Source organism: Drosophila montana, unplaced genomic scaffold (assembly GCF_035044405.1).
Source record: "Drosophila montana isolate Dmon_TW-CO22-7 unplaced genomic scaffold, ASM3504440v1 contig_1505_1, whole genome shotgun sequence".
In the NCBI taxonomy this organism is placed as follows: domain Eukaryota; kingdom Metazoa; phylum Arthropoda; class Insecta; order Diptera; family Drosophilidae; genus Drosophila; species Drosophila montana.
The window spans coordinates 5,018,799-5,031,595 of NW_026996452.1; the positions used below are offsets into that span (position 1 = coordinate 5,018,799).

The 12,797-nt window shown below is 45.7% G+C and overlaps 1 protein-coding gene and 1 long non-coding RNA gene across 3 annotated transcripts in view; both read left to right on the plus strand.

Moving 5' to 3' along the window:
• Positions 1–12,797, plus strand: part of Dhc1 (Dynein heavy chain 1) — a 30,587-nt gene that overhangs the window by 16,385 nt on the left and 1,405 nt on the right. Inside the window, exons 24-38 of one of the 2 annotated variants that reach the window (XM_064697808.1) lie at positions 232–618; positions 689–1,274; positions 1,335–1,568; positions 1,636–1,707; positions 2,186–4,872; positions 4,933–5,181; positions 5,243–6,980; positions 7,038–7,190; positions 7,251–7,543; positions 7,617–8,109; positions 9,065–9,254; positions 9,339–9,495; positions 11,350–11,445; positions 11,611–11,667; positions 12,434–12,566. In XM_064697808.1, coding sequence (XP_064553878.1) covers positions 232–618; positions 689–1,274; positions 1,335–1,568; positions 1,636–1,707; positions 2,186–4,872; positions 4,933–5,181; positions 5,243–6,980; positions 7,038–7,190; positions 7,251–7,543; positions 7,617–8,109; positions 9,065–9,254; positions 9,339–9,495; positions 11,350–11,445; positions 11,611–11,667; positions 12,434–12,566 — 7,525 coding nt within the window. The remainder of the gene's footprint in view (positions 1–231; positions 619–688; positions 1,275–1,334; positions 1,569–1,635; positions 1,708–2,185; positions 4,873–4,932; positions 5,182–5,242; positions 6,981–7,037; positions 7,191–7,250; positions 7,544–7,616; positions 8,110–9,064; positions 9,255–9,338; positions 9,496–11,349; positions 11,446–11,610; positions 11,668–12,433; positions 12,567–12,797) is intronic. The other variant, XM_064697815.1, reaches the window with a different exon arrangement.
• On the plus strand, positions 10,457–11,292 carry LOC135439201 (uncharacterized). Its single transcript, XR_010438000.1, has 2 exons — positions 10,457–10,590; positions 10,653–11,292. It is a non-coding gene; the product is annotated as an uncharacterized LOC135439201 (long non-coding RNA).

Below are 12,797 nucleotides of genomic sequence, written 5' to 3' on the forward strand. Positions count from 1 at the left end.
GCCAGGTGGAGAGAGGGGCGAGGGTCGGATGTGGAGGGGATTTGAGAGGTGTGTGTGTGTGTGTGTGTGTGTTTGTGGTTTTATCGTACTATGTATGTGTGTGTGTGAGGATTTTACGTAAACCGTGCACAATATTTGCAAGCATTTGCTATTTATTTACTCGACACACAGCCATAAAGCAATAGAAACTTGTGTAAAGCGATTTTAAATGTTTACCCACGTGGCATACAGAATCCTGGATATGCTGGTCGCAAGGAGCTGCCGGAGAATTTGAAAATTCAATTTCGCACGGTGGCCATGATGGTGCCGGATAGACAGATAATCATAAGAGTTAAATTGGCTAGTTGTGGATTTTTGGAGAACATAACGCTGGCACGCAAATTCTATACCCTGTACAAGCTGTGCGAGGAGCAGCTAACCAAACAGGTTCACTATGATTTCGGTCTAAGGAATATATTATCGGTGCTGCGCACATTGGGCGCAGCGAAGCGCCGGAACTCTAAGGATAGCGAGAGTACGATTGTGATGCGGGTCCTGCGCGACATGAATCTATCCAAGCTGATAGACGACGATGAGCCATTATTCATATCGCTCGTGTCGGATTTGTTTCCCAATCAGGTGGGCTAAAAATCGATGTCTATACATAATGTATGTTTTACAAAGTTTTCCAAATCAATTTCTCTTACAGACTCTCGAAAAGACCAACTACCCTGAATTGGAGGCAGCTATACTACAGCAAACGGAAGAGGCTAGTCTGGTCTACCATCCTCCATGGGTTCTAAAGCTAATACAGCTGTATGAGACGCAGAATGTGCGACACGGCATCATGACTCTGGGCCCCAGTGGCGCTGGCAAAAGCACCTGCATCCACACCCTAATGAAGGCCATGACACAAATGGGCGATAGCCATCGTGAGATGCGCATGAATCCCAAGGCCATAACGGCGGCTCAGATGTTTGGACGCCTCGATGTGGCCACCAATGACTGGACCGACGGCATCTTCTCGGCGTTGTGGCGGAAGACGCTCAAGCTAAAAGCTGGCGAGCATGTGTGGCTGGTTCTGGATGGCCCTGTGGACAGCATTTGGATAGAGAACTTGAACTCTGTTCTGGATGATAATAAGACCCTTACCCTGGCCAATGGCGATCGGCTGACCATGGCACCTACGGTTAAGATCATCTTTGAGCCACATAATATTGATAATGCGTCGCCGGCAACGGTTTCACGCAACGGCATGGTCTACATGAGCTCCTCCGGCCTGGATTCTCGACCGAGTAAGTTTTTCAACTACTTAGTAAATAGCTTGCTTTTAATCACACTTTTGAATCCGGCAGTTGTTCAGGCTTGGCTCAAGAATCGTGCGCCTGGTGAGAAGAGCACGTTCTCCCATCTCTTTGAGCAGACCTTCGTCGAGGTCTACAATTGGGGTGCACAGAATGTGAAGCTACAAATGCCTGTGCTGCAGTGCAACATAGTGCAGCAGATGCTGTTTATATTGGAGGGTCTAATACCCTGCAAAAAGGATGACGAGCAGGCTGTCAGCTTATCCAGCAAGGAGAGTCAAGATGGTAAGTTGTTATTGAAAGCGAATTAGCCCATAGCAGCTATACCCATCCAAAAATATTCAATCATCAGCGGCCAAGCGTTTCGAGCATCAAAAACAAATCGAAGAAGCGCGACGGCAATCGATTGGCAGTCAGATTGTCGGTAAAGTATACAATCCGTAATACCTAATAGATAAATTTAGAACGTAAAACTGTTCTCGTAGAGCTAACTTTCTATCTAAAATCGTTAAAATTAACTCCGCTAAAAACTACTCCCTAAATAATCCTACTAACTGCACCCTCCTAACTATTCCATGTGTATTCAGGAAAGGAAATCGTCGTTTGTCTTTCAAATGTATCCTACACTAGATTAAATGTTTTCACTTGCTCTTTAATTTGGTGACTAAGCGTATTTCATGGGTATTTAATGTAATTCTATCATGATTTTAATTAGTACTGGTTACGTTTTGATACAAACTCGCTTTTCCTTCCCACCTTGTGTGCGTCCAATTGTTGTAGTTTGTATGTCAACCTGTGTCTCTGTCTTTCACAAACCCCTCCAATATTTGTGTCGTCTATGTGTGTCCGTATCTTAATGGAATATCTACAGTCATTCTAAATGATGAGCTTTACTTTAACAGACGATGTGCCCGATGAAAGCGCCGTGCAGGAGAAGGAGGATATGTGTACGCCGGAGCATTTGCAGCGCTTGTATGTATTTGCGCTGGCCTGGGGTCTAGGGGGTTATCTCTCAACTAGCGATCGCGTTAAGATGCATCTATTTGTTAAGGAATCGTTTCCGCAGTTGGACTACCCGAAGGGTAGTGCCCATGAGAATACAATATTTGACTTTTTCGTTTCTCCAACGGGCGTGTGGCAGTCGTGGAAGACGCTAGTCACACCCTATATGTATCCGGAGCTTTCCACACCGGACTATTTAAGCATTCTGGTGCCCATTGTGGATAATGTGCGTATCGACTATCTGATCGGCACAATTGCCAATCAGGAGCGCGCCGTGATGGTCATCGGCGAACAGGGCACCGGCAAGACCGTCATTATGAAGAACTTTATGAAGAAAATGAACATTGAGACCTACATGGGCAGGTCGTTTAATTTCTCATCGGCAACCAGTCCCTATCAGTTTCAGCGCACAATCGAAAGCTATGTGGAGAAGCGGGTTGGTGTCACATTTGGACCGCCCGGTGGTCGGAAATTGATTGTCTTCATCGATGACATTAATTTGCCCGAGATCAATGAATGGGGCGATCAGATAACCAACGAGATTGTGCGACAGTCCATGGACATGAAGGGCTTCTATAGCCTGGAGAAACCGGGCGATTTCACCACCATTGTGGATGTACAATATGTGGCGGCCATGGGCCTGCCCGGCGGTGGACGCAATGATATACCATCTCGCCTGAAGCGACAGTTTTGCGTATTTAATTGCAATATACCCGACAACGACTCCATTGATAAGATCTTCCGCGTTATCGGTGAGGGTCATTATAATGCCAAGCGCGGTTTTGTGCCCGAAGTTCGCAATCTGGTCAAGAAATTGATCCTGGTGACACGACATCTGTGGCAGCGCACGCGCGAAAAACTATTGCCTACGCCGGCAAAATTCCACTACGTATTCAGTTTGCGCGATTTGTCGCGTATCTGGCAGGGCATGGTTGGCACCTTATCCACAGTGATTACCGCGGAGAGTGTGCTCATGTCATTGTGGAAGCATGAGTGTACGCGTGTGTTTGCCGATCGTTTTACCACATTCCAGGACAAGGAATGGTTCGGCTCAGAGTTGGCGGCGCTAGTGCGCGAGGAGCTGGGCGAGTCCCATTCCCAAATGATAATACCGAATCCGGTATTTGTGGACTTCATGCGGGATGCCCCCGAGCCGACTGGCGAGGAGGGTGAGGACACTGATATGGAATTACCCAAAGTTTATGAACCGGTGAACTCTCATAACTCGTATGAAGCGCTTCGCGAGCGTCTCGTAATGTTTCTCGCCCAATTCAATGAGATGGTGCGAGGCTCCGGAATGGATTTGGTTTTCTTCCCAGATGCAATGCTGCATTTGGTGAAGATCTCCCGCATCATTCGGCATCCGAGAGGCAACGTCATGCTGGTCGGGGTCGGAGGTTCTGGAAAACAGTCGCTAACGAAATTGGCATCCTTCATTGCCGGCTACAAGACATTCCAAATTGCGTTGACGCGTTCGTACAATGTGGCCAACTTTTTAGAGGACCTAAAGCTGCTCTATCGCACCTGCGGCGTTCAGGGCAAGGGCACAACCTTTCTCTTCACCGATATGGATATCAAAGAGGAAGGTTTCCTCGAGTATCTCAATAATATACTCTCGAGCGGTGTCATATCAAATCTCTTCTCGCGCGATGAGCAGGCCGAAATCGTGCAGGAATTGACGCCGGTCATGAAACGCGAGAATCAACGCAAAACAGCGACCCCGGAAAGTGTGATGGAATTCTTTTTGGCGCGCACCTGCACCAATTTGCATGTGGCATTTTGTTTCTCGCCAGTGGGTGAGACATTTAGGTCGCGGGTGCAGCGTTTTCCCGCCTTGGTCTCCGGCTGCACCATCGATTGGCTGCATCCGTGGCCCAAGGACGCATTGGTCTCGGTTGCCAGACACTTTCTCAGCCACTTCGAGATTGAGTGTACACCGGCCGTTAAGGAAGAGCTTGTGAATGCGCTCGGCTCCATTCAGGACATTGTTGCTGAAACATCGCACGAATATTTCCAGCGTTTCCGTCGCGCCACTCACGTGACACCCAAATCTTATCTGAACTTCATTGCCGGTTACAAGAACATTTACCAGCTCAAGCAGCAAGAGCTGCGCGATGGTGTGGAGAAGATGGATACGGGCTTGGAGAAACTGAAAGAGGCCTCCGCCTCCGTTGAGATACTTAAAAAAGATCTAGTCGTCATGGAGGAAGAGCTTGTCGAAGCCTCCAAAAACGCTGAATCTGTGCTAGTTGAGGTTACCGAGCGTGCAATGCAAGCGGAGATAGTCAAGAATCAGGTTCTCATTGTCAAGGACAAGGCCGAGGCTCTCGTTGCATGTATTGCTAATGAGAAGGCCTTGGCCGAGGAGAAACTGGAGGCGGCAAAGCCAGCCTTGGAGGAGGCCGAGAATGCGCTTAACACTATCAAACCCGCTCACATAGCCACGGTGCGTAAGCTAGGTCGACCGCCGCATCTCATAATGCGCATCATGGACTGTGTGCTCATCCTTTTCAAACGTAAGCTGCATCCCTGCATACCTGATTCCGGTACACCGTGCCCCAAACCCTCCTGGCAGGAGTCGCTAAAGGTCAGTCACGTTCGCTTCCAAACTAATCCTTACTCCAGGCTATTCTCTGATAATCCCCAGATGATGGCTAGCGCCACGTTCCTGCTGCAGCTGCAGAACTACCCCAAGGATACCATCAATGATGAGATGATTGATCTGCTGCAGCCCTACTTTCGCATGGAGGACTACAACATGGATATGGCGCGTCGTGTATGCGGTGACGTTGCTGGTCTCCTTTCCTGGACAAAGGCCATGGGCTTCTTTCACAGCGTCAACAAGGAGGTGCTGCCACTGAAGTCAAATCTCACGTTGCAGGAGGCGCGCCTCAAGGTAGGTTTTGCTAAGTAGTCGAAAGTGAAAGCTCCATAAACTCGCACGCATTCTTCGCCAGCTGGCCATGGACGATCTGTCTGGTGCCGAGGAGCAGCTGCGCGAGCGCGAGGAAGCACTCCAGGCGGTCAAGGATCAGTACGACAAGGCCGTAGGTGAAAAGCAACGCCTTATGGATGCGGCAAATGTATGTCTGCGCAAGATGACGGCCGCCACGGCCCTTATCAATGGCTTGTCCGATGAGAAGCATCGCTGGACCAACCAGAGCAAGGAGTTCAAAATACAGCTGGGCAAGCTGGTGGGCGATGTACTTCTAGCCACAGGATTTCTCTCCTATTGCGGCCCATACAATCAAGAATTTCGAGCCAATCTAATTAGGACCTGGATGGGCATACTGAAGCAGAAGTGCATACCCTTCACCACAGGCCTTAACATTATCAATATGCTGGTGGACTCCTCAACTGTATCCGAGTGGACGCTCCAGGGACTGCCCAATGATGACTTATCCGTGCAGAATGCGCTAATTGCGACCAAATCGAGTAGCTATCCGCTGCTGGTGGATCCGCAGACGCAGGGCAAGATCTGGATCAAATGCAAGGAGGATCGCAATGAGCTGCAGATAACCTCGCTAAATCACAAATACTTTCGCACACATCTTGAGGACTCGTTGTCCCTGGGCAGGCCATTGCTTATTGAGGATGTGGGCATAGATCTGGATCCGGTTATAGACAATGTGCTCGAGAAGAACTTCATCAAGTCGGGCAGCATTGAAAAGGTGCTGGTGGGAGATAAGGAGTGCGATGTAATGCCTGGCTTTATGCTTTACATAACCACCAAGCTGCCCAATCCGGCCTTCAGTCCGGAGGTCAGCGCCAAGACCTCAATTATTGATTTCACAGTGACCATGCGTGGCTTGGAGGATCAGCTGCTGGGGCGTGTCATACTCATGGAGAAGTCCGATCTGGAAGCGGAACGAGTAGCGCTCTTCGAGACGGTCATGCGGAATCAGCGCAACATGAAGGAACTCGAGGCGAATCTATTGCTGCGCCTCAGCTCCTCCCAGGGCTCACTGGTCGACGATGAGGCGTTGATCGAGGTGCTGCGCGTAACTAAAACCACCGCCGAGGAGGTCAACCAGAAGCTTAAAATCTCTGAGGTTACCGAACGCAAGATTATGAAGGCGCGCGAAGAGTTCCGTGCGGTGGCAAAGCGCGGTTCCATACTCTATTTTCTGATTGTCGAGATGAGCAATGTGAATGCTATGTATCAGAATTCTCTGAAGCAGTTCCTGGTCATATTCAACAACTCAATTACCAAGTCAACCAAGTCCAGCGTCACCGAGGAGCGCATCAATATTATCCTACGCTATCTCACCTATGAGGTCTACAAGTTTACCAATCGCAGTCTCTACGAGCGCCACAAGCAGCTCTTCACCCTGATGCTGGCTATTAAGATTGATTACCATAATGGCAATATTAGCCATGAGGAATTCTTGACTTTTATCAAGGGTGGCGCCTCGTTGGATTTGAACGCTGTGGCGCCCAAACCATTCCGCTGGATTTTGGATATCACCTGGTTGAACTTGGTGGAGATTAGCAAGCTGGAAACCTTCGCCACGGTGCTGCAAATCATTGAGCTAAACGAGCGAGACTGGCGCAGCTGGTATGAGTGCGAAAAGCCGGAGAATGAGGAGATACCTTGTGGCTATAATGCTTTATTGGACAGCTTTCGCAAGCTGCTGCTCATACGTTCCTGGTGTCCGGATCGCACAATATCCCAGGCCAAGAAGTATATAGAAGGTATGTATTTGATTTCGGCATTCACCACGACCACTTCTAATGTTCCACTTGACACAGAATCCTTGGGACCCGAGTACAGTGAGATGCAAATCTTGGATTTGGAGGCTACCTGGGCCGAGTCGGAGCCACGCACACCTTTTGTCTGCCTACTGTCCATTGGCTCGGATCCGACTACACAAATTGGTGCACTGGCCAAGCAGAAGGGCATCAGTAAGTGTACTTATAGTACCAGCTTAAATCTATTTCATATTTATATCTTCCTTCGGCCAGCCCTTAAATGCGTTTCCATGGGTCAGGGTCAGGAGTATCATGCGCGCAAAATGATCATGGAGTCAATGGCCAATGGCGGCTGGGTGTTGCTTCAAAATGTGCATCTATCGTTGCCCTTCTGCTCGGAGGTCATCGATATGCTGGTCGAGACGGAGCACATTGATGATACCTTTCGCATGTGGGTCACCACCGAGCCACACTCGGAGTTTCCCATTGGCCTGCTCCAGATGGCGCTCAAATTTACTAACGAGCCGCCGCAGGGCATACGCGCCAGTCTGAAGCGCAGCTACCAGGTGAGTCCGTTGCTACACTGTACCCAATCTTATCTACAGCTCTCACCTTTTTTTTGTCATTCCTCTTTTGCAGTCCTTTACGCAGGACTTTTTGGACTACACCTCCGCGACGCAATGGCCTTGCTTGCTGTATACAGTTGCCTTTCTGCACACCATCGTCCAGGAACGACGCAAATTCGGTCCGCTCGGCTGGAATATACCCTATGAATTCAATCAAGCGGACTTTGCCGCTAGCGTGCAGTTTATACAGAATCATCTGGATGAAATGGATCCCAAGAAGGGCGTCTCCTGGCAAACGCTTGTCTATATGATTGGCGAGGTGCAATACGGCGGCCGTGTCACAGATGATTTTGACAAGCGCCTTCTGACCACATTCACCTCGGTGTGGTTCTGCGAACAGCTGTTGTCCAATTCCTTTGAATTCTACAAGGGCTACAAGGTGCCCAGCACAAAGAGTCTGCAGGGTTTCATCGATTACATCAATAGTCTGCCCGCCTACGACACGCCCGAAGTGTTTGGCTTGCATTCCAATGCTGACATCACGTACCAGATTAACTCGGCCAAAGGTGAGCCTGATTTCAATTTTTGTTTTTTTTTTGTCTCTTTTTTGGCACTTTAGGGAATTGAAATTAACGCTCGGTTTGTGTGGTCAGGTCAATGACATCACCTGTCAATGGTTTTCTGGTCTTTCATTTTCCACTGGGAGTCCCTCCAAGAAGGTTTTCAATACTTTAACTTCTTGCAGTTGAATTTATCATTTTTGGTTAGTTGTTTCAATTGATTTTTTGTTTATTTAACACCTTAAAGGTGTGGAAAAAATGGGTAAAGCGGATCTAAAAGACTTTCGAAGCTAGAATTTTGGATTATAGCTTCTCGCTTGCAGACATTTTCCAGGCTTGGTTTTTCAAGCATGTTTCGAAGATTATGATCTCTAAAGGTTGTAGTATTACAATAGTACTACCCACAGGGTATCTTGGGGTCGACCATAGATAGCTGTTAGTGATTTTCTATTAAACTATTTCAATCTAATGGCCTATTAATTAGTCGTGCCACACTTCATTTCTGTGACGTCAGCGCATAGAAAACCAGACAATAAATTAGAAATGCACTCGATTTAATACACAATTTGCATTTGAGTGCGTGGAAAGGTGTGTGTGTTCGCGTGTATGGTGTGTGTGTGCTGTGCTGTGTGAAACCGATATATAAATTCTATACATTTTAGTTGCGGAATTTGTGGCTTATTCCCAAAAGGTAAAACCAATCAGCGACCCACGCGTGCCATTTAACGCATTTGCGTAAGCAGCTCGCGGTCGACTCATTGTGTTTGTTCTCTGTTCAGAATGTGCAAAAGGGTATATTGGATGGGTGCCATGTAAACTTTAAATATATTCTCGTGTGCATACAGTTTTACGTCCACGTCTACAGTTTGAGAGTCACCCAGCCAATAATTTTTTATTTTCTTCCACTAAGAACAGAGTATTGGGCAGCCGAAACTTGTTATTTTTGTTGTTGTTGTTGCAGGCATACTCGATACCATACTTAGTGTGCAGCCCAAGGAGGGTGGCGGCGGGGGTGGCGAGTCCCGGGAAAGCATCGTCTATCAACTGGCCGAGGATATGCTGCGCAAGCTGCCGGCCCAGTACAATGAGTACGAGGTGCGTGAGAATCTGACACGCATGGGCATCCTGCTGCCAATGAACATCTTTCTCAGGTATGTTAGCCAAAAACGGGGCAGAGGAGGGCCGGAATTCCAGTCCAGTCCCGGTTTGATTAACCTACTTGTCTACGTTTTTAGGCAGGAAATCGATCGCATGCAACGCGTCATCAAACGCGTCCACACATGCTTATGCGATCTGAAGCTGGCCATAGATGGGACCATTGTGATGAGTCCGGCGCTCAAGGAGTCACTGGATGCCATGTATGATGCCCGTATACCGGAGACCTGGATGAAGGTGTGTGTGTGTGTGTGTATTAAATTAGAGCACAATTTCCGCACTAGCATTTGCTTTAACTTTAAGTGTGGGCACATTTTATGGTCTCTCAGGTGCCGGCCAGCTGTATCCAGTTTATGCACAGCTCGTGGTGTCCCGCAGAGAAACGTGGCCGAAAGTAATCTCAACGTGCGATTTGCTCAGCGTGGGCCATTGCCTGGTTTTTTTTTATTTTATTGTCTCACGAGATTTTTATCGGCGCACAAACAAATTTGGACCCGAAACTGGGCACAGAGCTGCCCAAATAAAAGTTTATATAACATATTATATATATCTTATATACGATACTATATATAGCATATAAACAGCTCCTGCTGTCCCAGTGCTTGGTCTGTTTAGGCGGCTGCCTAAATTGTTGCCGCTCTTTCAATTGCCGCTTATAAAATTTTGATTGATTTTGCGCGCTGCGTCTTGGTCCTTTAATATTTATGCGTGTAAACCTTTAACGCCTCGCCGTACCTTCTTTAATTGACACGCGGTTTAAGAGGTGGGCAGACGATTGTGGGATATTTTTTCATATTTGGGGTGGTCTTTTTTTTTTTTACTTGGGTTAGGTCAATAATTTGCCAACTCAGTTGGGGGTTGGGATCAAAGCAAATAAATGTAGCAAATTACCTATGATAATACTGTGAGATAATTGCCGGCATTTTGGTGGTCGATTTTGGGATGAAACGATGTGTGAATCATTGGATAAATTGGATGAGTTTTGAGAGCAAATTATTAAATATAATGGGTTAATTGAATGCAAGTTTCAAAAATTGGTATATTAAAGAGTTTGAAAAAAAATCGTTAATAAAGTATTAAGTACTATAAATCTATTAAAAGATAGATTCATTATTAAAATGGATTTGATTGTGCCTTTACAAAACAAATAAAGATAAAAAGCAAGCGTTGAGAGATTCAAAAAAAGCCAGATTGTAAATATAGGGAGACATAAATTCAGTTCTATTCCTTTATGGAAGTAGTTCACATCACAAAACAAATAATACACATACAAAATACGAGCAGTTGAATCAAAAGAAGCGAATCGTAAATTTTGTATATTTCTTTTTGACGGTATTTAGAGCACCTGCCTATAATTTCTTCAAGTGCATTTAATACGTAGATATTTATAACAGCTTTAGCTAACCAATTCAATTGCGAAAATGTTGAAGCGGACTGGACAGAAATCGCTCGAAAAACCTACAGGCTTCACCGAGCCGAAGCGCCTGGTTTTCAGCAGGGAAAATTTGCAGGTCACCTCACGTATGCCGATGGGAAATCGTGATTATGGATACATGAAGACCAACAAAGGGGTCACTCTGTTTCCAAAGAAAACGAATCTCTTCAATCCACAAATGCTGACGGACCGTCTGCGTGGTGTCCAACCGAGTTCAGTTTCCCCAATGATGTCTGGTAATGTCACGAAAACAATGATTTCCATTGACTTTTCATTCGAGAAACCACAACAAACCCCTTTGCGCAATACGGAAACGTTGTTTGAAATGAAACGAAAGCGGTTCGATGAGGGCGAATTCACAATAACTCGAGGCAAGAAATTGGGCGAAATGCTTCATCCAAATTGAATATGAGCTGCCTGAGCTGGACTCTCAGCAGCATGTCATGCAAGAGATGGAAGGGTTCTGTCGTACCACAAATATCAAGATAAGCAAGGGCTTAGACTTTTAGATACAAATATAACACTTTCTACACCACAATACATATATCAGCCATATGCATTTATGTGTATTTGCATATTTTCAATAAACTGGGAATTATTTGTCCCTTGCATCGAAGAGTTCTGGTAATTGTTATCATGTCACTTTTGCCTTTCAGATATCCTGGGAGTCCACAACGCTTGGCTTTTGGTACACTGAGCTGTTGGAGCGCAATGGACAATTTCGTAATTGGATATCTACGGATCGTCCAAAGGTAAGTCCCTATCTAATAGCCTCTCCCATTTCCCCTGTCAGTTGACATTAACTTGGGATAAACTTTGCAAGCAGACTCGCTAATTGCTTAATACTTTTTGTTGTCCTTTCATCTTTTTCTTTTTTAATGTTTGTGAAAATTCATCAACGAAAACGTTTAAAAAAGGTATTCTGGATGACGGGTTTCTTTAATCCACAAGGTTTTCTGACCGCCATGCGGCAAGTGAGTATAAAAAGAAATCAAAATAATTTGCATTTGTTGCCATTTGCTATGAAAACGTATTTGAAATAAGTTCTTGAATAACAAGAACAAACATGTTAGCGCAAAAGAGTCGGACACAAGCCGGAAGAACCTAAGAGGACTTAATAGCTATAGTTAAGCTGGATAATAAGCTATTCCTAGTTGTTGGGACACTCCTCTCAACAATTACCGCATACGTGGCGTGTTTCTTGCTCGAGGGATATGATAAACACTCAACTTTAAAACGTGTACGATGCATTTTAAAGCGCTCTACTTAAAGATACCCAGTGAATTGTATATACATGCCCTACTTAAAGATACCCAGTGAATTGTATATACATGCCCTACTTAAAGATACCCAGTAAATTGTATTGTTAGGTTACCCTTGATGCATACAAATTATAACAAAAATAATAAATTACAGACCTTGCATTGATTTTTGTATATTGGTTGGCTCGATGTCAAGTCAACATTCTCACAAAATATGTTAGTTAAATATCTGTAAATTATACTATGTAAATAACAAAAAGTTACATTCCTGTCACATCTAAAAGAAACTATGTTCCTCTAACCATTTATTGATATTCAATATGCTTCAAGTTATTCACACATTTGTGCAATTATTTTGTCCTCTTTTTTATTATTTGCCACAACTTGGGCGCTGGCTTGTATATATATTGTTGGTGCTTACTGAACTGCTGCTGGTTTGGCATTGCGTATACGCCGCGTGTGCCGCTGGAATTGTCAGGAGGTAACACGAGCGCACAAAGGCTGGGCACTCGACTCGGTTGTGCTGCAGAATCAAATAACGCGATACAACAAGGAGGACATTACCGAGTATCCCACAGAGGGTGTATACGTGAATGGACTCTTTCTGGAAGGTAAGTATCAACACCTACCACCTTTACCGCCGCGCGTTATCTTCTTCTCATTCAAATGCCATTCACAGGATCTCATTTGTATTTGTATATATTGCACCTAATATATCCGCATTCGCCATATACATATATTTATATATATTATTTGCTTTACAATGTCATCTTTTTCCTTAGTCCTTGGTCTAGGTTCATGCCCTTTTGTTGACCCCACAAATTGGTGCCGGCTTGTTTGTG